This window comes from Polyodon spathula, chromosome 24 (assembly GCF_017654505.1).
Source record: "Polyodon spathula isolate WHYD16114869_AA chromosome 24, ASM1765450v1, whole genome shotgun sequence".
Classification (NCBI taxonomy): Eukaryota; Metazoa; Chordata; class Actinopteri; order Acipenseriformes; family Polyodontidae; genus Polyodon; species Polyodon spathula.
Genome location: NC_054557.1, coordinates 23,777,869 through 23,801,694, shown reverse-complemented (window position 1 = coordinate 23,801,694; position 23,826 = coordinate 23,777,869). Strand labels below are relative to the sequence as shown.

Here is a 23,826-nt window from a genome sequence, read left to right as displayed (position 1 = left end):
TCCTGTCCCATGCCCACCATCTTGCAGTTTCTGCAAGATCTGCTTGAGGCTGGTAGATCACCTTCCACACTGAAGCTTTACCTAGCGGCTAGCTCTGCTTTCCATGCCCCCATTGACTCAGTGTCCCCGGGCGCGCATTTTTTGGCTATCTGATTTCTCCAAGGCACTCGGCGATTGCGCCCTCCTTGGAGGGCCACTCTCCCCACATAAAGCCTTGAGATTGTATTGGAGGCTCTCACGCAGGCCCCGTTTGAGCCTATATACCATCGAGTTGAAGCACCTGTCCATGAAGACAGCCTTCCTCTTGGCCATCGCCTCCGCAAAGCAGGTTAGTGAGCTGCAGGCACTATCTGTGCATAGCTCCTGTATGCATATTTGGGATGGAAGAGGATAGAAAGTTGAACCTTCTCTGCCCAGTTCGGGCATTGAGATATTATGTGGAGAAGACAAGAGTGCTGCGTCAGTCTGACCAGCAATTTGACTGCCATGGAACACGGACCCTGGGACAGCCCCTCTCCAAGCAGTGTCTGTTGCATTGGATTGCGGACACAGTCTCGACTGCGTATGATGGTGCTGGCCCGGATAGCCGCACATTCCGCGAGAGGTGTGGCTACGTCATGGGCCCTCTTCCGAGGTGCCTCCATGGCTGAAATTTGTGATGCAGCTAACTGGGCTACCCCGCATACCTTTGCCAGGTTCTACCGCCTGAATGTGGTAGATCCCTCACTGCCCTCTGTGGGCATTAGGGTCCTTGAGGTTGCATGCTCACGCCGCTGACCTTGGTCAGGCAGGACTTAGCGTCCCTCATATGCTGCCGTTGTTTCTTCCCTTGCGACGGTTCTGGTACATGTTTCCAAAAACGAAGTTTGGTGGCCATCTTCAAATTGAAAGGGAACGTTAGTTTAACCTTCCGTAAACTTGGTTCCCTGAAAGAGAAGATGGACACCAACCACGAGGTCGCTTCGGTTGACATCACAGTTTTGTCGCGAAAGAGGATGTCCCTTCTCCTGCATGATGGTTAAGTACCTTCGGGAGGAGGGACGTAGGAGGTCACTGGGGGAAGGGGGCCTATCGGCAGCTTTGATATAGGAGCTCAGTGACACCTACCAATAGGCAGGAATGTATCCCATAACGTTGCTTGGTGGCCATCTTCGCTTTCAGGGAACCAGGTTTACGGTAGGTAAACTAACGATTTGCTGCCCCCAGCCAAACATGTATATTAATACAGTTAAGAGTAAAAACAAAACAAATAAAAACTAAATAAAACTAAACAAAATACATTTAATGACTATACATCTAAAACCAGTGGCTTCAGCATTCCCCCAGGTTAGTCCAGGGCAGGCTTGAGGAACAGAGACTGAACTGCTTCCTCCCACCAAGAAAAAGAAAGAGTACTCCCTCCCAACAAAGTACATGTTCACGCAGATGCTTCACTGCAGAATACAAACTTGTCATGTGACCGAGTCTGCTCATAGGTGACGTATTAAAGGAGTGCCTGCTGCAGTCATTAAAGACTCGCGTCGTTTCAAAGAGAATAAGAACAACAAACGTCATAAGTTAAAAAAACAAAACAAAAAAAAAAACCGGTCGAGCACCCCGGGTTGTATTTGAGTTTTTATTTAAATAGTGTCGGGCATCCGCTGACAAGGCGTGGACGATAAAACAGACAAAAAAAAAGTAAGTTCCATTTTGTTTTGAATTCACATTTAGTTGTTTGCGAGGCCGATTCAATTTCCATTCCAACTCAGCTCTGTGACAAAAAACACAGGAAGCCTCTGTCTGCTATTATACTGTTATCACAGGTTTTTCAGCGTGGTTGATGCTTTTTGTCAACACAGCTGATATTCTCGCTATGGGTGACCAGATTTCCAAAGCTGAAAACCAGGGCATTGATAACGACGAATTTATATACACACGGTGTGTGTGTGTGTGTGTGTGTGTGTGTGTGTGTGTGTATATATATATATATATATATATATATATATATATATATATATATATATATATATATATATATATATACATATATACACACACACACACACACACACACTATCTGGTGGTTATTTAAGTAGCCATCCTGTTAGTATTATGTTCGTTTTGTTTTAAGCAGTTAGTAATTTCACTGCGTTGCTGATGTGGTTTAACCTGGTGAACTCGGATGCTTGAAACCTCTCGCTGCTCTCATAGTGTCTTGGGCTGGGCTAAACTGAACAGAGCTGAACAGCTTCTGTACGAAATTTACACGTAATTGTAGATTCATATTGAATATAAACTAAATGAAAATGCGTTGCCCCCGAGAAATAAACACACCTGTCTTTATAAAAAATAATGTTCTTGATTACCCTAGTACTTAAAAAGTTGTTTTGTTTTAACTGCAGGTGCCATAAACTACGTTATTTTGATAAGGTGACCAGACGTCCCGTTTTGAACGGGACAGTCCCACTTTTGGAACGCACATCCCAGTGTCCCCAGAACTTTTCTTGCGACGCTCTTTTTTTCTTTCCCTAGAGCATCGTCGCGCTGGTAACAGAATATTGTATTTTCATGCAGGCTGCTGTGTCACTACCATGTCTTACTTATTACAGTACAATGACACTTGATGCGACTAAAGGAAAGGTTGAACCACCAGTAGAGGGACATCCTCACAGTACCATATCGCCATTTTCTTTCGAAATCAGAGGTCAGCTGGGGACACGATCTCGAAGGGTAATGGTTGTCATTCTTTTTCAGGGAACCAGGGTTATGGTAATAACCTAACGTTCCATTTCAATGGAATGACAACCATTACTGAATGTGAAGCTGTACCAAAGCTGTTGTGGCTCCAGATTTCTGACAGTACAGCCTCACGGCGATAGCCTCTGAGCCCACATGACACCTAAGGGCATGCCGCCTTCAACGCCCTAGAGCCTAGAGAGGGTCTCGCTCGGTTTGCAACATCAATGCGATAAAAATGTGCAAATTTTTGACTACCTGTCCATGTAACAGCATTGCTTAGCTCATCTAAGGAAGCACCATGAAGGAAAGCCCACGAAGTTGCCTGGCCCCTGGTAGAATAGGCCATAATGTCCCCCAGTAAGGGGAAGTCCGTCTGTTCATACGCCAAGCATATAGCATCTGCAACCCGGTGTGTTAGACATTGCTTCGATAGGGCCTGACCTCGAGGGCGGGACCCATAGCAGACAAACAGCTGGTTGGACTGTCTCCAGGATGCCGTTCTATCCAGGTAACAGTGCAGAGCCCGAACTGGGCAAAGTGTGTGCTCTGTACGGTCCTGCTCTGACTTTTGCGGGAGAGGTCTGAAAGTTTCCAAAACCACTGGATGGTGGATGAACCGGTCGCCCGGCTGGACCGATTAGAGGATACGATGTGCTGTCAACATGTTGAACTTCCTCTGTTTGAGGAACAAGTTGAGGACCCTGAGGTAGAATAGGTCTGAAACTGCCATCTCTCTTGAGCAACAGGAAGTACCTGGAGTAAAAGCCGCTGAGGGCATTGATTGGGTTTACCAAGAGCACACCATTCGTCTGTTGAAGATTGTCGATCTCCTGTTGAAGGAGTATCGTGCTTGCTGGTTCGACGGTGGTGAGGAGCACACCCTTGAAGGGTGGTGGACCTAAGTGGAATTGTAAAGCGTATCCGTGTCTCATTGTCGATAGCACTCAGTGCAGTGCACCCACCTGAGTGCAGCCTTGCCATGGGTCATTTCCTTGGTTCGTTCTGGTTGTGAGGGGGGTTGGTTGCAGCCAGGGCCCCTCAGGAGTGGTCTCCCTTGGGCTTGGGAGAGGGCGGGTCTTTCTTAGGCCCTGGTCCACAGTTTCCAGCCGGAGAACTGGTTACCCCTGGCCGGCGGTGGTCCATTACCGCCAGCTCTGCCTCTGCCTGCTTGTCTGCTCTGGGGTGGAGGGTGGTGTTCAGGCTCTTTTGCCACCTTTTCGGCCTCTACCACCTTGGCCTGAGTTACCACCTTGGGCTACCAGTACCGCTAGAGACCTGCCTGATGCCTGACCTAACTCCCCCATTAGGTCGGTCGTCGCCCTTGTTACCGCCAATAGCTCCCCTGTGTTCGTCTCCATTGCCATCTCCATTGCCATCTCCATTGCCCTCTCCATTGCCCTGTCCTGCAGCCTCTCAGCCAGCTGTGTCTGGTACAAGACCAGTGTGGCTATAGCTTTGGCCGCTATAGTTGACAGTGCCGTTGACGCGTATGCCTTTTTTTAGCATTGTATCTGTTGTTCTGCATGGCTTGGAAGGGCAGGTAGGGTCTTTGTCCCCTTTGGTGAAGGTGGACCCCTCCACCAGTACTGTGACTGTGTCCCCGATGGTGGGGAACGTTCCTAGACCTGCTTCTTGGGCTCCTGTGGTATGTAGCAGGGCCTCTGCTGTTCTTGAGGGTGAGGGGGCGGATCCTGAGGTTGCTCCAGTGCACCGGCTCAAGAAAGTCCTAGCACAATGGGAGGGCATGCTGTGGGGTTCCCCTTCTGTTTCAAGAAATGGTTCTCCTTTCCCTCCTGCTCAGCTGACCAGGGAACGTCCGTAGCAGTAGCTGCATGCTCCAAGGCCCAGAACTCCTCTGTGGTACACGGAAGGGGCAGTATATAGGCCCCAGCTGTGGCCTGCCCAACTGATGTGGCGGGTTTGGACACGTTCGACCTTGAGGCTGTGAAAGACAGCTCATCTGGGCTCGGAGGTCCTTGTGCCGGAGGTGGAGATCGGGACTGGGGTGGTTGGGGCTGCCCGGTGGTATGGGGCAGTCTGTCCTTAACAGGGTCTCCAACATGGTCTGCAGAGCCCACACTGTGTCCGCCAGCTCCTGGAAACGCCGCTCAGCCGAGCTATGACGTTTCTGTGGTGACCTCGACGGAGAGCGCCTGCGCCTCCATGGGGAAGGAGAGCAGTACCTCCTGGGTGACTGCATACCTCCTGGGGAACGTCCCCTTGAGCGGTGTCGTCTGGGCGGCGACCATCTCGCCTCTGAACAGATATCTGAGCCTCTGCACTGGAGAAGGTGATGGTGATCCAGGAGTGTCCCTGGTCACTGTGGAAGGCAGGGTTCTTGGGGACTTTTGGGTGGGGCCCTGAACCACTGATCTCATTCTTCCTTGCTCTGGGGAGAGAAACTCTGCTGGGGAGAGGGCTGCCCCCCTGCGCTTAGTTCTTCTTGAACTTGCGGCAGGGAGAGCAGTCCAGCTCTCCCGCCAGTGCCCTGGCCGCGTGGTCTGGCCATAGGCATCTGGCGCAGGTCGAATGCTCGTCCTGCTTGGGGAGCTTTGCCGTGCACTGGTCGCACTGGTGGAAGCCGGCAGAGGATCCAGTGGAGCGCACTGACATGGCGCGGGCTGGGCCGAGCGACGCGTTGGTGCCGAGTGTAATAAACTGGCGCCGATTAATCGTCATCTGTGTCGGCGTCGAGCATGCACCGATCGGTGTCGATGCCCAGAGAGCGCAGACGAAGCCAGGCTAATAAGCACCAAGTATATCGGCTTCGGCGTCGAGAATACGCGGTCAGTGTTCTGACCAGTGCCAAGTTCAGTGGCATCAGAAGCGGCGCCGAAGATGTTTTCCACCGGCACCGAGCACTTGGCGTTGGCGTCGAAGTGTTGTCCAAGCCGGTGGCGAGTTAATTCGCCGTCGGGGTCAATGCCGATGCCGAGGAGAGCGCGGTCGATGCCGTGCTGATGTAGCCAAGTCAGTTGGCGTCGCCGTCGCCGTCGACAGAAAGTGCAGCCGCGCTTAGGAAAGCCCGAGGCTTGGGAGTAGCACGTAGGCCGGAACTGCAAGTAGCTGAGGCAGAGTAAATCAGCGTAGTGGACGATGCAGCGAGTCCGAGGGGTCACCCTACAGCACCACAACAGCTCAAAACATGGTCGAAAAACTACACGAGGTAGTGGAACAGAGAGTAATGGCTGCTTGAGAGGGGTCGAAACCAGCTCTAGTCAGTAACTGACGCAAGAATAGGGCAGGAGCACTCAATTAACTCTCAAAAGCGTAATATTACCGTGTACAAGGTTTAAAACCAACAAATCAGCCAAAGTCGGACAAAGAAAGCACGAGGCAATCTGGGACCTTTCTCAGTGAAGTGAGAGAGGAAATAGAGATATGCTACTGTGAGGACGTCCCTCTTCAGCAGGAGGTGGGAGGGACTTCCTTCTCATAGCAGGGACCTGATAGGCCAGCTTTTTTATATATGCTCTGTGGTTGACGGTCAAAGAGGGCTCTTCCCATTCGGTAATGGTTGTCATTCTATTGAAAGGGAACATATGTTAGTGAATAATACAAAATAATGTTGAACTAGTTATTTTCACATTTGTGAAATTCATGTTGTACTTAAAGTTTCAGAATATTTCTTTCAGTATAGATTTTGTTGTGTGTTTTTTTTTTTTTTTTTAGCAATAATGAAATGCAATAATTTCAGGTCTCCAGATGCCAATTTAATTAATGTTATTGATCTAATTATTTACATTGATAGTAGCGATACAAATACTGTAGTTTAAACAATTACAGAAAAATAATTAACGCCTTGTTTTATTTTACTTTTCTAATTTAAAAAAAATTGAAATCAGTTGCCTTAGAGGCAAGAGGCATCTCTCTTTAATTTGGTGACCCTTATTTTTATTTCTGTGCTAAATGTATTATAGAAGAAGTATATTTTGTTCTGCAAGGTTTAAGAAAAAGACAATGGAGTATTCATATTTAAGATTAATGCTGTCTGTTGCATATCTGTGATATCTATATAAGGTATTTTACTTTATTACATCTATTAGTTTAATAGAAGAACAACAACACATTTATTATTTTGCACAGTTTAACACTAGAAGGACTGGAGAGATACTCATACCTAGAAGCCCAGCAGCAGTCTTTCTGACGGCTGCATTCAAAACACTGTAAATAGTATAATGAAAGGAGAAACAGTTGGGTGCAATTTGTTTTTACATCAGAAAAACCAAAGTGTGTGTGTGTGTGTGTGTGTGTATATATATATATATATATATATATATATATATATATATATATATATATATATATATATATATATATATATTACACACAGTGCCTATAGAAAGTCTACACCCCCTTGAACATTTTGTTGTCAGTTCCTCAGAGTTTCATGCATTTAAATGAGGATTTTTTTCCACTTATCTATACATCACACTCCACACTGTTAAGGGGAAAAAAGTTTTTTTGATAAAAAATATATATTAAAAACATAAAACTGAAAGATCATAATTGGATAAATGAAAAAAAAAAAGATATTAAAAATACTAAACTGATAGATCATAATTGGTTAAGTCTCCACCCCTATGAGTTAATACTTGGTGGAAGCACCTTTGGCAACAATTGCAGCAGTGAGTATGTTGGGATAGGTTTCTACCAACTTTGCACACCTAGATTTGGCAATATTTGACCCTTCTTCTTTATAAAACTGTTCAAGCTCTGTCAAGTTCCTTGGGGAGCGTTGATGGACAGCAATCTTCAAGTAATGCTACAAATTTTCAATTGAATTTAGGTCGGGGCACTGACTGGACCACTCAAAGACATTTAGCTTTTTGTTCCTTAGCTACTCCAGTGTAGCTTTGGCTGTGTGCTTTGGATCATTGTCATGCTGAAAGGTGAACTTCCATTCCAGTTTCAGCTTTCTTGCAGAGGGCAGCAGGTTTTCCTCAAGGACTTCTCTGTATTTTGCTCCATTAGTTTTCCCTTCTATCCTGACAAGTACCCCACTCCCTGAGAAACGTCCCCATAACATGATGCTGCCACCACCATGCCTCACAGTAGGGATGGCGTTCTTTGGGTGATGCGCTGTGTTGGGTTTGCACCAAACATAATGCTTTGCATTTAAGCCAAAAAGTTCCATTTTAGTTTTGTCAGACCATAAAACCTTTTGCCACATGGCTACAGAATCTCCTGTGTGTTTTGCTTACTTCAAACAGGATTCAAGGTAGTCTTTCTTCCTTTTTGCCACCGTACCATACAGGCCAGATTTGTAGAGTGCTTTGGATATTGTTGTCACATGCACACTTTGACTAGTCTTGGCCATAAAAGCCTGTAGCTCTTGTAAAGTTGCCATTGGCCTCTCGGTAGCCTCTCCGATCAGGCTTCTTCTTGCTCGGTCATCCAGTTTGGAGGGACAGCCTAATCTTGGTGGTGCCATACACCTTCCACTTCTTAATAATAGTCTTGACCACGGTCCAAGGGATATTCAAGGTGTTTGATATTTTTTTTTATACCCATCCCCTGATCTGTGCATTTCATCAACTTTGTCCCAGAGTTCTTTTGAAAGCGCCTTGGTGCTCATGATTCTTTGCTTTCAAATGCACTACCCAGCAGAGGGAATTTACAGGAACTGCTGAATTTATCTTGAAAACTGATCCAAAACATCAACTCCATATTTTCTTGCATTGTAAAACTCCACGGTCTCTGGTATTTATTTTCACTAATTGCTAATTGACTAACCAGAATTAAAAAAAATAACTTCATACAGTCGGTAAATTTTCTTAGTAACGAAACTAATAGAAAATATTCAGGCATTGTCGGCACTTCTATATGCTTTTAGTACTTGCACTCACATACACACACACGCATGTGTGTGTGTGTGTGTGTATATATATATATATATATATATATATATATATATATATATATATATATATAAAAATGTATGTGTATGTATGTAATGGTGCATTGGTCACCCAAAAATCCATATTTTGGAGAAATGTGTAACTTGCATCCAGTTCAGCTGTACTGTATTTAGTGCTGTTTTGGGACTACATCAATAACATTTCCAGGAAGCATCGGAATTAGGGACCAGAGCAAAAAACATGCATTATATGTGCAGACAAAAGCTGAGGTGTTGAAAGCTGTGGAAAACCGTACAAGAAAAAGAAAGATGTTGCTGCAGATTTCAACATTCCCACAAGCACTGTGTCAACTGTGAAATAACAGATAACAATAATACAGGCCTATGAACAGCAAACTGGATGCAAGTCGTCTGTGTTTCTGAATTGCTCAATACCTAATGTTGAGGACGCCTTGCTTCTGTGCTTTTAAAATGCCTGTGATCAGAATGTGCCTGAATCTGGGAGCACTATGAGACACAGCCCTGAGGAATGAGCACAGCAGCAGGGACCTGAACATTTCAACTGCAGTTCATTTGCAATGTATACTTTTTAAATGTTCACTTACAACCGTATTGTCAGTAAAATGCACAGTTCTTTTACATTTATAATACTTTTCATTGTACTGTAGTTGAAATTTGATTTCAGTGTCACTAACTTCCAATAAAAGGTCATAGTATGCATTTGGCTTTAGACCCCTGATAATCACAATTACTGATCAGATTTATTTGTTTATTTATTTTGCTGGTTCCTTGAAGTTCATATTCATGAGAGTTAACTAATTATATATATATATAAAAAAAGTAACTGTCACAAAACTGAAACAAATATATTAGAACAGTATAATTCTACCATTAACTGGTAAACCTGTGAGACGGGTTCAAAAGTTAGTTGAGTGGCAGAGACTGAAACAGCCCGTCAGTTTGACTGGCAGCAATAGGTCTGTGATGGACCTCTAGACTGCGCCCTTTAAAGGCACAGCCAATCGAATGAGTGTGTGACTGGGCAGTTCTGGGCTTGTTAACAAAGCAAGTCTTCGATGGAGGGGAGGATTTGTTTATTTCCTTTTCATGCATGATTCTGATTGGCTGCCTCGTGTGTTCGTCGACATGAAAGCACAATGCAAAGTCTAGTCTAGATATGTCAGTCTGGTCTTATGGAAGCCTCCTGTCTCCTATCTTTTCAGTACAAATGCTTTAATTTGCGGAAACACTGTATATAGAATGGTTAAATAAATGGAGTAAACCTTTTCAACAGATAAAATCCTTTGGTATTATAAACTTATTATAAGATATTCTGTGTTCCTTCAATAGTAAAGCCACTCCTGCTGTTAAGGCCAGATTGTGTTTGTCTCATGAATGTCCTTCATAACACTGTATTTAAATAAATCAATGATTTTCTTTTCAGCAGCTACTAAACAGAATCCTGTGTGCTGCTGTGGACCGTGTGAAGATGGAATCTGTCCAGATTAAAGAGGAGTTTCCTGAACTTGAACCTGTCCCCATTAGAGTGGAGTTCTCTGGGCTGGCTTCCCTCCCCATTAAACAGGAGCAATGTGAGATGCAATGTGACAGCAGTCAGACGGAGGTCTTTGAGATTAAAGCTGAGCACAATGAATTGGAGATCCCCCAGACAGAAGAACCCCTTCCTGTTAAACAAGAATTGGTGCTGGAAACTGTCTGTATTAAACAGGAGCCCCCTGAAGTAGAGTTTGACCACATGGAACCAGTGAAGGAAGAATATGAGGACTTCAAACCAAACATCCCTGAGCTGGAGCCTATATGCCTGCGGGAGTGTAGCGTAGTGCTGGAGAGAATCTGTGTGAGAGAGCAAGGCGCTGGAGAGGAAAGCTCTCCCAACAGCACGCAAGGAGATGGAAAGGAAGATGAACGGCAACGTTCAGAATGCAGTCTAGCAGGTGAGTGACTCCCAGTAGCTGTGACATTTTCACACAGTCTAGAATGACATCCAGAGTGTGGTTGAGAGGGAGGGAGCATATTGGTTAGATTACTTTAAAACCTGTCCAATCCGGCATCGCTTGGGACTGGAAAGTGGTGCCGCATTAGAGAGTTACTGTAAAACATTGAATACTGACCTAAAGGTAAAATGACTAAACTATCTGAACACTTAAAAATCAACTCTATTACTGTACATACACAGTGTAATAAACACAATGATGCTTCAGTAAACTCTTCACCTGTTATTATCACAACCCTGTTTCCATTCCCATAGAAAGACCTTCGCATGCTCGTACTGTACCTGCATGAGGATTCAGGTGCTTTCTGCTGCATTCAGGGTTTCACAGTGTTGGCTCTTTTGAGTTGGTGTTTGTTCGGCTTTTCTTTCAAGAGATAGCTTGTTATGTGGACGATTAGACATGTATTTGCTGGTCAACAACTGCACTATTCAGAATGGCGCTGGCTGGACATGGTAGTGTATACACTACATCAGGCAGAAGTAGAGGGGATCACACCATTCATTTCAATAGGGATTTGATCGGGACCCAAAATCATACTGAAATAGAATGGTTGTAGAGGGGCTGGATAGACAGGGCTCTACAGCTAGGGCCAAAAGCTTTGCATCTCCTAGAATTGTAGGATTGAAGCATAATAAAAAATATATAAACATAATTTAGACCTTTTATTTAGCATCATGTAATCAAAGAAACTACAAAATTATATTGCAAATGTCTATCGGAATAGTAGTACAGTATTCCATGTTACATTTTAAAATGTTGTGTGTGTTTATATAACGTAAGGTAGCAGGGAGAGGGTCAGATTCCTCCCTGCCTAAAAACATGTGCGCACGTTTTGTTTTATTGTTTAATTTATTTTATTGTTAATTATCCCCTGCACCTGGAGGTAATTGTAAATTAGAACCAGGTGCAGGGTATTTAAGAGGTGCAGTCACTCTTTACGGGGCAGTCTGTGTGAAGACAAGAGGCTAAAAATAGAATAGAAAATAAAAGGTAGTGGGTAAACCTTTTTGTGTGTGTTGTAACCTGAAAAAGTATTTTGTGACTGGTAAACAGCTTAGCTGTCCAGTACGATAGTTTAGGAGAATTCCCCCAAAATTTAGTTGAATACTCCGTGAGTATATAACTGTCTCTAGGTGATGTTAAACTATTGGCCTTGGTGTTGATTGTTGATGCATGTTCATTTTGTGTAACTGTATAAAATAAACTGGTTGTGTTTCTGACTGTATACTGGAGTCCCGTCAGTCAATCAATCAATCTTCATAGCACTTTACACAAAGATAAAAAGAAAAAACTAATAACAACAGTAATTGTAATAACAAGAACAATACCCATTGCAAATGACATTTAATCTAGAAAAGAAACATGGCAATTGACATTTAATGTAGAAAAGTGTAAGGTACTTCAAGCAGGCAATAAGCATGTGCATTGTAAATACCATTTGGTGTGAAAAAGACCTACACTACCGGTCAAAAGTTTTAGAACACCCCCATTTTTCCAGTTTTTATTGAAATGTAAGCAGTTCAAGTCCAATGAATAACCTGAAATGGTACAAAGGTAAGCGGTAAACTTCCAGAGGTTAAAAAAAAATGTTTAGGTTACCAAAAACTGAAAAATAATGTACATTTCAGAGTTATACAAAAAGGTATTTTTCAGGGAACTAGTAATGGGTTAACAACTTACAACTGTTCTGCAGCAATGGAAGTAAATTAAGCCTTGAAAGTTGATGCAAACAATTCCTACAGGTGTCCCAACTTTTGTTGATTACTTACAAACCCTCTGTCTTTATAAAAAGCAGTGTTGGAACATACTGTGTTACTACACCCTCTTAAGCACTGTTTGGACAGTACTGTACTGCAGGAAGTAGTATATTGCTATCATAATGGCGAGAAAAAGGCAATTAACAAAGGAAGACAGACAGACCATTATAACCCTTAAAAATGTAGGTCTTTCCTTTAGAGCAAGTGCAAAGAAAGCCAAGTTGTCAGTGAGTACAGTTTCCTACACCATCAAAAGGCACTTGGAAACTGGAGAAAACTCTGACAGGATGAGGTCTGGCAGACCCAAAGCCACAACAGAATCAGAAGACAAGTTTCTGAGAGTCAACAGCTTGCGTGATAGGCAGCTCACAGGACAACAGCTTAACACTGGTTGAAGTAAGCAAGTGTCAGTTTCAACTGTGAAGAGAAGACTTCGAGCTGCAGGTTTGACAGGTCGAGTGGCAGTAAGAAAGCCGTTGCTAAGATGGCAAAATAAGAAAAAGAGGCTTGCCTGGGCCATGAAGCACCGCCAGTGGACTACTGAAGACTTGAAGAAGGTGGTGGTCTTATGGACCGATGAATCAAAATTTGAAATCTTCGGTTCATCACACAGGGTTTTTATACACCGTCGAGTAGGCGAAAGGATGGTTCCTCGGTGTGTGACGCCAACTGTCAAACATGGAGGTGGAAGCGTGATGGTCTGGGGCTCTTTTGCTGGATCCAGAATCGGCGACTTGCACAGAGTGAGTAGCACCCTGAACTAAAACGGCTACCACAGCATTTTGCAGCACCATGCAGTACCCTCTGGTATACGCCTAGTTGGTCAGGGGTTCATCCTACAGCAAGATAATGACCCAAAACATACCTCCAGGCTATGTCAGAACTACCTTAGAAGAAAAGAACAAGATGGTAGGCTTCAAATCATGGAATGGCCAGCACAGTCTCCAGACTTAAACCCCATCGAGCTGGTTTGGGATGAACTGGACAGAAGGGTGAAAGCAAAGCAACCTACAAGTGCAACACATTTGTGGGAACTTCTGCAACAGTGTTGGGAAGAACTTTCCGAACAATATTTGATTTCCATTGTAGAAAGAATGCCACGAGTGTGTTTGGCTGTTATATCTGCAAAAGGTGGCTACTTTGATGAGTCAAAAATTTAGATTAAATTTTGTTAAACAAAATGATTCCATGATTTATTTTTTATCTCCAATTGTTTATTTGTTCTATGCTTTAATTTCAGAGTACACTGAGACATTAAACTGCGTAAATTTCAATAAAAACTGGAGAAATTGAGGTGTTCTAAAACTTTTGACCAGTAGTTTAGGAGTTTATGTTGACTCAGAAATGTCTTCATCTAGACAATGTGGGAAAATTATAAAAAAACCAACAAAATGCTCTGATATATAGTGGAAAGTGCTGAATTTAAATCAAGGAAAGTAATGTTAAAACTGTACAATGCATTAGTAAGACCTCATCTACAATATTGTGTTCAGTTCTCGTCACCTCGATACAAAAAGGATATTGCAGCTCTAGAAAGAGTGCAAAGAAGAGTGATCAGAATTATTTCGGGTTTAAAAGGCATGTCATATGCATACAAGTTAAAATAATTTAATCTGTTCAGTCTTGAAGAAAGAAGACTCAAGCAAAATTCTAAAAGGTATTGACAGTGTCGAATTATTAGAATTCTCATAGTCCTCAAAGGGTTAAAGACGATCCTAAATTGGTCAGGAAGCCAGTGTAGAGATCCCAGCACAGGAGTGATTTGATCTTGTCTCTTAGTCCCAGTCAAAACTCTTGCAGCAGCATTTTTTACAAGTTGCAGATGAGATATCGCATTGCTATCAGTACCAATTCAAAGGCCATTGCAGTAATCAATTCTTGATGATATAAAAGCATGCAACATCTCTCAGCATCATGTCTGAAAAAAATACCTCTCAATCTGGCAATGTTTCTTAAAGGGGGGAGGGATGAGGCCTTGGTCAAAAATGACACCTACATTTTTATTTTTTATTGCTGCTCTAAGATCTGTACAAAGACCGTGAAGTACAAAATCAGACGAGTGTATATTATTGTATTGTTTCTGAGGCTCCAATATCATCACTTCTGTTTTGTCTGAATGTAGCATTAGGAAGTTTTTAAACATTGAATTTTTGATGTCAGCAAGACCAATTGTATTCAAAGTATTAGCAGCAGACACATCATCCTCCTTGAGGGACATGTGAAACTGAGCATTATCAGCATAACAATGAAAATTAACTCCACGTCTACGAATAATATTACCCAAGGGTAACATGTAAAGAGAAAACAGAAATGGGCCAAGAACTTTGTGGGACCCCACGTGTAACCTTTGACAAAAAAAAGTTCTCCTCAATTTTAACAAACTGAAACCTGTTTGAGAGAGCGAGCCCACATCAGAGGAGAACAACACATCAATTACCACTGGAATTAGTTCCCTCTCTCTAACACCTTGGATAAAACAGGGAGATTGGATACAGGCCTGTAGTTTATTAAGCACATTGGGATCCAGGGTGGGCTTCTTTTATTACTACTGTCTTGAAAGAATTAGGAACAATACCTGATGAAAGAGAGCTGTTAACAATATTTAAAATGGTGGTATCTATTTTTGGATATTCTTTGAAAAGTGTAGTGGGAATGGGATCTCATGTACATGTTGTGGGTTTTGTTTTCAACAATGACACCCAGCTCTTGTTCACCCATCAGTACAAAAATTCTCTAAGGTTTGATTAGATTCAGACAGACCAAGAGTCTTTGCATCGTTATTTTTGTCAGTTGATCATCTCGATTTGTTATACAGTTGCTCATGTGATTTCTGATGTCCGTCACTTTTTTTTTCTTCATAAACTCATCACAGCTTACTGGAGGAGTGTTTTGTGTAACGCACTACAATTGTGGATTTGTTAAATGTATTGTGGACTGAAAGATAAATCTTGGGTTATTCTTATTTTTGTTAATACGATCAGAGTAATAGACCGATCTAGTAGAGACAACGCTGCCCTGTATTTTGAAAGATTATCTTTTCATGTTAAATAATGTACCTAAAGTCCTGTAGCTCTCTCATCTGCGTTCTACGTTTGTGTATACGTGTTGTGTCTTTGAACCAAGGAGAGAATCTTTTTGTAGATAGTTTCTTAAGTTTTGATAGGGTGCAATAGTATCCAAGGTATTTGTCAGAGTGGCATTATAGTTATCTACCAATTATCTGACCGCTCCAGAATGAGTACAATCTAAAACTGACAAAGCTTCCAGGATCTTTTTAGTTTATAAATTTAGAGATTTAGTTTTAATACTGCGTGGTGGCTGTTTCAGAGTCAGGGAAATTAATATTTCAAAGACAAACCGCATAGGTATCTGAAATGTTAGATCATTGATGGACAGATTCTGAATAATTAGACCACAAGAGATCAATGTATGGTCATGAATATGAGTAGGACCAGAAACATGTTGAATAAAATCTAAGGACTCAAGCAATGCTAGTAAATCTCTAACAAGAGGGTCTCTAGCGACATCAGCACATACATTAAAGTCACCTAAAAGTAACATACTATCATGTTTAACAATTATTGTTGGGATTCAGCTATAGAAATAATAAATCGAGAGATTTGAATTAACAAAACACATAGGGCAGGATTTTTAAAAGATTGTAAATGCTAACATTCGACAAAATCGGTAATGTACCATTGATTTTGGCATTTTCACGTGGTCGTTATCACTATTTCTTTATTAAATAATCGTGCTAGTGTGATTTCTGGAATTATGCTAATATCTTAATGAGCATGGCTTCTTGCGACTATTTTGTTTGCTTGGGAATTTTAAAACCAAATCTGTGTTAATTGCCATAATTTATCGGGTGTTAATTTTCACTTGGAAAAGGAGGGTTTTAATTTACAAAAGAGAATGTAACTCATCTTGAAACAAAATTTAACAGACTGCAGCGGTGACGCTGACGATACAGAGATATTTTAGCCTTTTCTATACTTGTGATTATGTATGAAATGTATTCACATGTTCCTTATGGAACGTGTGTTGTATTGCTAAAATGATGTACCGTTATTTTCACCCAGTGTAATGTTACCACTGTAGCAAGAAATTATCAGTGCAACTGTATCTGAACTCTGGATACGTACATTACATGACAGCTGACCTCTACTGTAGATTTTATTTGAATTATACAAATAGAAACCTAAGAGTAAATAATGAAATCTTGGTATAGAAAACAGCCTATTAGATATTATAATAAAGTTTCCTTGGGTGATTGCAGATTTGCAATGCATCCCTTTTTTAACAACTGTGTCTAATCCACACCAGAACAAAGAGCTTATTTATCACAGAGGCGAGCAAAGAGTACCAGAGAAAATGCATGATTCGAGGAATTAACTGAACAGTTAATTATAAACAAATTTTGTATTGGATAGAGAGTTCTATCATCATTTTAAAAGCTTATTAAATATATACGGAAGTGTTACATATGTGGTATACATGTATAATGACTAACAACTACAAACACAAATGGCACATCAAACGTATGTATTTATAGCCTACAATCGTACATACTAAAATACATAATAAATTCCAACCAATATACATAGATGTCTTACCTACCCCTGCCCAATCAATTTTTTTTTTCATTTTTAACCAAAAATGTTACAAAATGCACATTGAAGAGTTCTATACAGTGAGCTGTGGCACAATATCCCCCGCATGTATAAGGCCTGTGTAAATCGTGAAATTAGCCAAATACCGTGATTTTTACAATATTCTTAAATAAAAATAAATTTCATAATTATTTGTATTTCATGCAAAAAAACAACCAACACGTTATGAAACTGTACAGCTCTGCTGTGTGCTTGCATGTACTATTCACCATGCACAGTGCTGTGCAGTGATTATGTCATGGGACTATATGCAATCTAGGTGGGAAACTAAAACACTACACACTGTTAAAAAAAATAAAAATAAAAAAAATAAAAAAAAATCAAATCTGCAGCAGATCACGTAAAACAGTATCCATCAGGAGTTCTGCACAGCAATGGAGGTCAGCTCTTTTGTATCTTCTGTATGCAACGTTACTGTAGACCACTGCAGAGAATCGATTGTTGAGAGGCATTTAGATTCAGGTATTCGCCGAAAGAGAAAGGCGGAAATCCAGAGCAGTACTGTGACTGCTTTACTGCAAAGAAACAAAAAACTGTGACTTCCATGTTCCAAATGTCCACTGAAAACCATGAGGGCACGAAACACTTGAGACATGAATACTTATCTAAAGTTGCCGAGTATCACAAGCAGGAGATTATGGAATTGGTAAAACAGTCTGGTTGCTAGTCACTCACTGACGAGTCGACTGATGCCCAAGATCAGTATGGGTTACACATTGCGTTTGTTTTGCAAGACCTAAATGATGAACATGCATCTGATGTACTGGAACTGAAAGCTGTCCTTACCTACAGGCTGTTAATTACAACACCGTTTCACAAGCTATTGTAAAGTGCTTGAATAACTTTGACGTTGATTTTGATTATGTCAGTGCATTTCTCTATTTGAGGTTTAAAAATGATAAATAAATAAATGTGTAAACATAATTTGTAAAATAGTTTCGTGCACATTCCGTGAAATACGATACTTTACCTGTGACACTGCCGTGAATTTTAAAGAAAATTGCTGTGATTCACAGGGCCTTACGCAATAAGGCAATGCCAGACAATAATAAATCAGCATTTTATAGGTGACATGTTCTAAATAAATGTACATTTTGCATGACAAAATACACACTTTTAAAGATTACAAACTATGCACAGAACAGATATTCCCATTCTTTATTTCCATTTGGCTGCTGCTCGCTGGTGGGAGAGCCGTCTCCCTGTACGCTAGTAGTTTCCATAACAGCGAATTCTGCTTCTGTTCGTTTTTCTTGATCTTGTTAACATGTATTCTGATTAACGACTTTCCCTTGTCTAGTTGGTGAGACAGGAAGTGAAGTATGCGACCTGTGACAATTAAGCTTTTTAACGAGAAATGCCTTAACGACCTCATAATACTAATACAATAACACTGATTTTTGAAAATCCTGCCCATAAACCCTATATGTGTAGTGTAATACTATGGCATGGGGCAGCACATTTCTAATGCACTGTGATGTATATCTGTACAACAATAAACAAGATGAGAGAGGGAGGGAGCTGTTCCAGTCTCCAAGCACATCATTGACAGCTGATGCAGATTACACTACAGTTCTGTGTATGATCTGTACAGACCCCAAGATTAGAGAAAACTCAAAATGCCATGATGAGAAAGATATCATTGTAATCTAATGCTGAGGAGAATTATATATTGCAGGGTTTGTCATGGGAAATAGACCTGAAACATTACAGCAGAACTTCATATTTTGATCCCAGGACTCAGTTTCACAAGTATCGGTCTTTACTCACTTTGCTTTCACACATAAATGCTTTAAGTTTAACTTTGTATTTTTAAACTTGTGTAATGCAGAGCAAACCCCACAGCTAAAATGCACATACTTTAATCCACTTCACCACCTTCACCAAGCCTACAAGCAGTCCCTCTTACTTTCTTTCCTGTTCATATTTTCCAGGTTCCAGTCCAGCAGGTAAAGCGAGGCCGGGCGGTGGAGCATATCCTGACTGTGGGAAAGGGTTCACCCAGTTAGGACATTTAAAAATACACCAACAAACTCATACAGGAAAAAAACAGTATTGCTGCTCTGACTGTGGGAAGAGTTTCAGTTATTCAGGACATCTGAAAACACACCAGCGAATTCATACAGGAGAGAAACCGTATCTCTGCACTGACTGTGGGAAGAGTTTCAATGTGTTACAAAACCTGAAAACACACAAGCGAATTCATACAGGAGATAAACCGTACCACTGCTCTGACTGTGGCAAGAGCTTCAGTGTGTTACAAAACCTGAAAACACACCAGCGAATTCACACTGGAGATAAACCGTACCACTGCTCTGACTGTGGCAAGAGCTTCAGTGTGTTACAAAACCTGAAAACACACCAGCGAATTCATGCAGGAGATAAACCGTGTCACTGTTCTGACTGTGGGAAGAGTTTCAGTCAGTCAGCACACCTGAAAACACACCAGCGAATTCACACTGGAGAGAAACCGTATCCCTGCACTGACTGTGGGGAGAGTTTCAGTGTGTTACAAAACCTGAAAACACACCAGCGAATTCACACAGGAGACAAACCGTGTCACTGTTCTGACTGCGGGAAGAGTTTCAGTCAATCAGCACACCTGAAAAAACACCAGCGAATTCATGCAAGCAAGAAACCATATCAGCTCTGACTGTGGGAAGAGTTTCACTCTGTAGGGAAATAAATTTGGCAATTTTTTTTTTTTTTTTTTTTTTTTTTTTTTATCAAATACTTTGTATGTTAAAAGAAATAATGTTAATACAGTCGTATAAACACTAGATACAAGCAAAGACGCTCAGGTCACAGCATGCCCTAATGTATACGTTTGTATCATAACAGACATCCGTAGTCAAATCAAAGAATTGACTGACCATTCAAACAAAAACATTACACTAAATACTGTGAATATATTAGCATTTCCACTCCATTTCTTATACTCTCTTCCAATCAGTATGGCTCCACCCTGCTATCACACACCTTCAACACACCTCCTGGTAAGGGGGGGAAACTCGCCCAAATCTATAACATTCTATAGTGCGTCACATTTAATCATTTTACAGACTATCTTAACCTGATCTGTTAGAAACAGTTTCAAACTATTCCTTTGTTTATGATGTTGTGTTTTTACACTGTGTCTCCACTCCTCCACACATCTTGATTATACAGCTGCTAACTTTGGCTCTCTGCCCAGACGCCTAGATACGAGAGACTGTCAATGTCTTGCTTAGCTAGTCACATGTGCTTTAAGCTGTATCAAAATATGAAAATAAAACTTTAACATAGAAGAAACTTATAATCAAATACATAATTAATACTTTATGCAGGATGTCATCTCCTACAAGTCACACACAATCCATGAAAGCACACCAGCAAATTCACACAGGCGAGAAACGCTAAGGACCATGTTTATTCAGAAAAACTGTTAGCCGTGCATTATGAATCCCTGTGTGATTATTGTGTTTTAACCAGCCAGCCGCCCATTTATTTTGGCTATTTCCATATTAATTATTTTGGCCGATTTCCCAAGGTTATAATGTGGGGGGGAATCGGGGGTTTATGTTGTATTGTAGCTAAAAATACAACATAACATCTTATTTGTTTCCCAATGACAGAATTATACAAGTGTATGTGTGTATATGGTGTGGGTGATATATCTATATATATATATATATATATATATATATATATATATATATATATATATATATATATATATATATATATATATATATATATATATATATATATATATATATATAATGGCAGCATTATAATAACATTATAATACTTGTGCAGGCATATCACTGTTTATAAATTAGTTTTTGTGTGATAGATTTCAAAGCAGACTCATTTCAAACCCTCATCAATGCCAATGTCTTTATCTAGCACATTCACATTGGAAAACTTGCATTGCAAATTTTCAATCACGTCATAAACATTATCACCCCCAGTTTGAGACACAGATGTATAGCGCTGTTATATGAATTATCTGTGAAGTGTAAATAAATAAATAGGTTGCACACTATTCTCATGGGGGTGACAAATTTGGACTTGCATGCACTCCACGTGGAAATCACGGGACAAGCAGCTGGATGGTTAAATGGTAAAAATGCTCTTCAAGTCTCATGCACTCTGATTGTGTCAGAAAGTGGGCGGTGACGCAGACACGTCACAAGAGGCTTCTCTGCTGTCAGTTTAACTCAGGCTGTCAGTGCAGTCAGTGTCTGGGAGCAGGAATATGCAGAAAGGAAGCTATTCCACACTTCTCTTTTAATTAAGAATGTCTGTCTGAAAGCCAATCTACAACTTTCTTCCTATAAAGGGTTAAGAAATGCGACACCTGGTGGATACAAGGTGCTGTGACACTCTCCTTTGAAATGACTGAAACTATGGCTCAAATGTAGTGCGAGTCACAATTTAACTGATTTTAGAATCACACGTAATAACTAATCTTGTAGTTGTTTATTATATTGTCTCAATAAAATTGAAATATTTATTGTGTTTGAATGAAGTTTAAAGTGAAAATAATTATTTGATTATTTTTCTTTAACTCTTTCAGGACCAAGCATTTTTTAGTGGGATGCTCCCTCAGGACCAGGTGTTTTTGGCTTTAGTTGACTCTCTTCCTATAAAAACTCACTAAAAATCTATTTTTTACAGAAACATCTTGAAAGGGTGTCCTATGGAGAACATTATAAAGTACTTCAGAAATCATATAAACTTTTTGCCTTTTTTTCAACGTAATTGTTTTTGTTAGTTTTTTTTTGTTTTGTTTTTTTAGTAATTTTTATTATGTATTCTGTTTAGAGATACGTATGACCCGAGGGACCTTGCAATACTTCCTGAATGTTTTGTTGAAAAATATTGATGCTACAAGACATTGTTTCACAGTGGTTGCAGTTACATACTACATGTTTATTGTCAGGGACTTTATAAGCAATAATGGACGCTACTCTCTATTTATTTTCTCAAAATAATAGTTACTCATTTCATTATTATCAGTAATAGGGAAAGAAACCTACCTGATACATTTAGCTGATGAAATAGTGTATGCTTACATCCACTCCTTTCTTGATATTTATAAATGTTTTAAAAAAAACATATCTATTAAAACACATGATAGAATAAATGCTCTAATATAATTATAGGTCAGTTATCTTTCCATCTTTTTTTATTCGCTCTAAACAACTTCCTGTGATGTTTTGTCTCTTCTGGACTGCTGTAAACTGTCTCCGCCCTTTAGACACCAAGCCCGCAGCACACAGGAATATCCCTAGAAAGTATCCTGAGGGCATCAGATGATTCTTAATGGTGAAGTTTATGGTTAGGTATTGGGTAAGGGTTAGGTTTTAGGTCAGGGGCTCTTTAAAGTTAGGGTTGGGGTTGGGTTAGGGACAGCTTGATTTCGTAGAGTTGCTGAGCTCTGGAAGAGAAAGGTGGGAGTAAATGTCAAATGCCCTTGAATCATCTGATGCCCTCAGGACACTTTCGAGGAGATACTCCTTTACGCTGCAAATGTCCTGTTACAGGGAAAAAAAACTACCAGGAAGTGAATGTCAGTCCCTCCCCTATCTATTGATGTATGTTTCAAGCCTGTAGAAGCAAGCATGAAGTCGTTCTCTTGGGATCTTTATCTTGGATCCAGACTTGTCTCACAATGAAGTGACCTCAGAGCCGATGCTGGAATGGGGCTCCATTCAGCACCGTAATGCCGACTTCCTCCAAAGATGTTGAATCTACATCCAACTGCAACTCTGTGTTACGAAGACCAGCTACACTTCAACTTTGTTTTTCAACAGCGACCACATCTCCAGAGTGGCGTTTCAAAGACTCTAAGATTTAAGTAAAATACTATTTGTTTGGATAAAAAATATCTACATGCAAACCAGAAGTAAAAATGTTTAATACAGCATAACACTTTGTTAAGGTTAAAAAGACAAACAATGCTACTTTTGAACAATTGAAACAAGGTAAGACTTTAACTGATGATATTGTGTGTATTTGAAAACAACAACTACAAACATCAGAACCATTTCAACATTGATGTACATGATTAAGTAACTTAAACCTTAATACTAAATGCAATTAAAACTACTTCCACACTGAACTTGTTGAAACAAAAATGCAATGTTATTTTCAACCAACACAACAGACACTGCTAAACACCGTCACTGTATATAATGTGCAGGAATTCTGATTATAAGTGTATGGAACCACACTGAATCCTGCTTGCATGTGTACATAACCACACTGAATCCTTCTTGCTTTAAATGTTTTATTCCTGCTTGTGTTTAAACTTACGCAGTGCCGAGAAAAAGTTTGTCAACCCCAATGATAATTATGGAAATTCCATAGTTTTACCATTATAGCTTTTTTGAATCAAAACCATGCTTTTCTTAAATATCTAATAGGGTTTATATTAACCAATTCCGTGTCTTTTGAAACAAAACAATGTATGAATTAGACAAACAATGAGTAAATAAGATTGAAGGTATGTGAAAAAGTAAGTGAACCCCTGGTTTTATCAGCTCAGTTAAGGGTATAATTAGAATCAGGTGTTTAAATAATTAAGTAGATCTTCAGAGGTGAGTTCGGGAGGCCCCACCCTATATAAAGATCAGAAACTTTGTGAGTTTGGTCTTCACCATACAGGTGTGTGGAAACACGTCATGCCACGATCAAAAGAAATCTCTGAGTACCTCAGAAAAACAGTTATTGATGCTCATCAGTCTAGAAAGGGTTACAAAACCATTTCTAAGGATTTGGGGCTCCACCAATCCACTGTCAGGCAGGTAGTTGTT

The 23,826-nt window shown here is 40.6% G+C and overlaps 1 protein-coding gene across 2 annotated transcripts; it reads left to right on the top strand.

Moving 5' to 3' along the window:
* The first annotated feature begins 1,491 nt into the window (after positions 1 to 1,491).
* LOC121298823 (zinc finger protein 664-like) lies at positions 1,492 to 19,949 on the top strand. 2 transcript variants are annotated; one of them, XM_041226065.1, is made up of 3 exons: positions 1,492 to 1,677; positions 10,026 to 10,533; positions 18,958 to 19,949. In XM_041226065.1, exons 2-3 carry the CDS (start codon positions 10,068 to 10,070, stop codon positions 19,674 to 19,676), a joined length of 1,185 nt encoding a protein of 394 aa, XP_041081999.1. In that variant the 5' UTR covers positions 1,492 to 1,677; positions 10,026 to 10,067; the 3' UTR covers positions 19,677 to 19,949. The 2 variants fall into 2 exon arrangements, with proteins under 2 accessions (XP_041081999.1, XP_041081997.1); XM_041226063.1 differs by having other exon boundaries at positions 10,023 to 10,533.
* Positions 19,950 to 23,826: the final 3,877 nt, after the last annotated feature.

Coding starts and splice junctions, on each gene's coding strand:
- LOC121298823 (XM_041226065.1), top strand. CDS start 10,068: ATGGAATCTGTCCAGATTAAAGAGGAGTTTCCTGAACTTGAACCTGTC. Junction 10,534..18,957: donor TTCAGAATGCAGTCTAGCAG/GTGAGTGACTCC, acceptor CATATTTTCCAG/GTTCCAGTCCAGCAGGTAAA.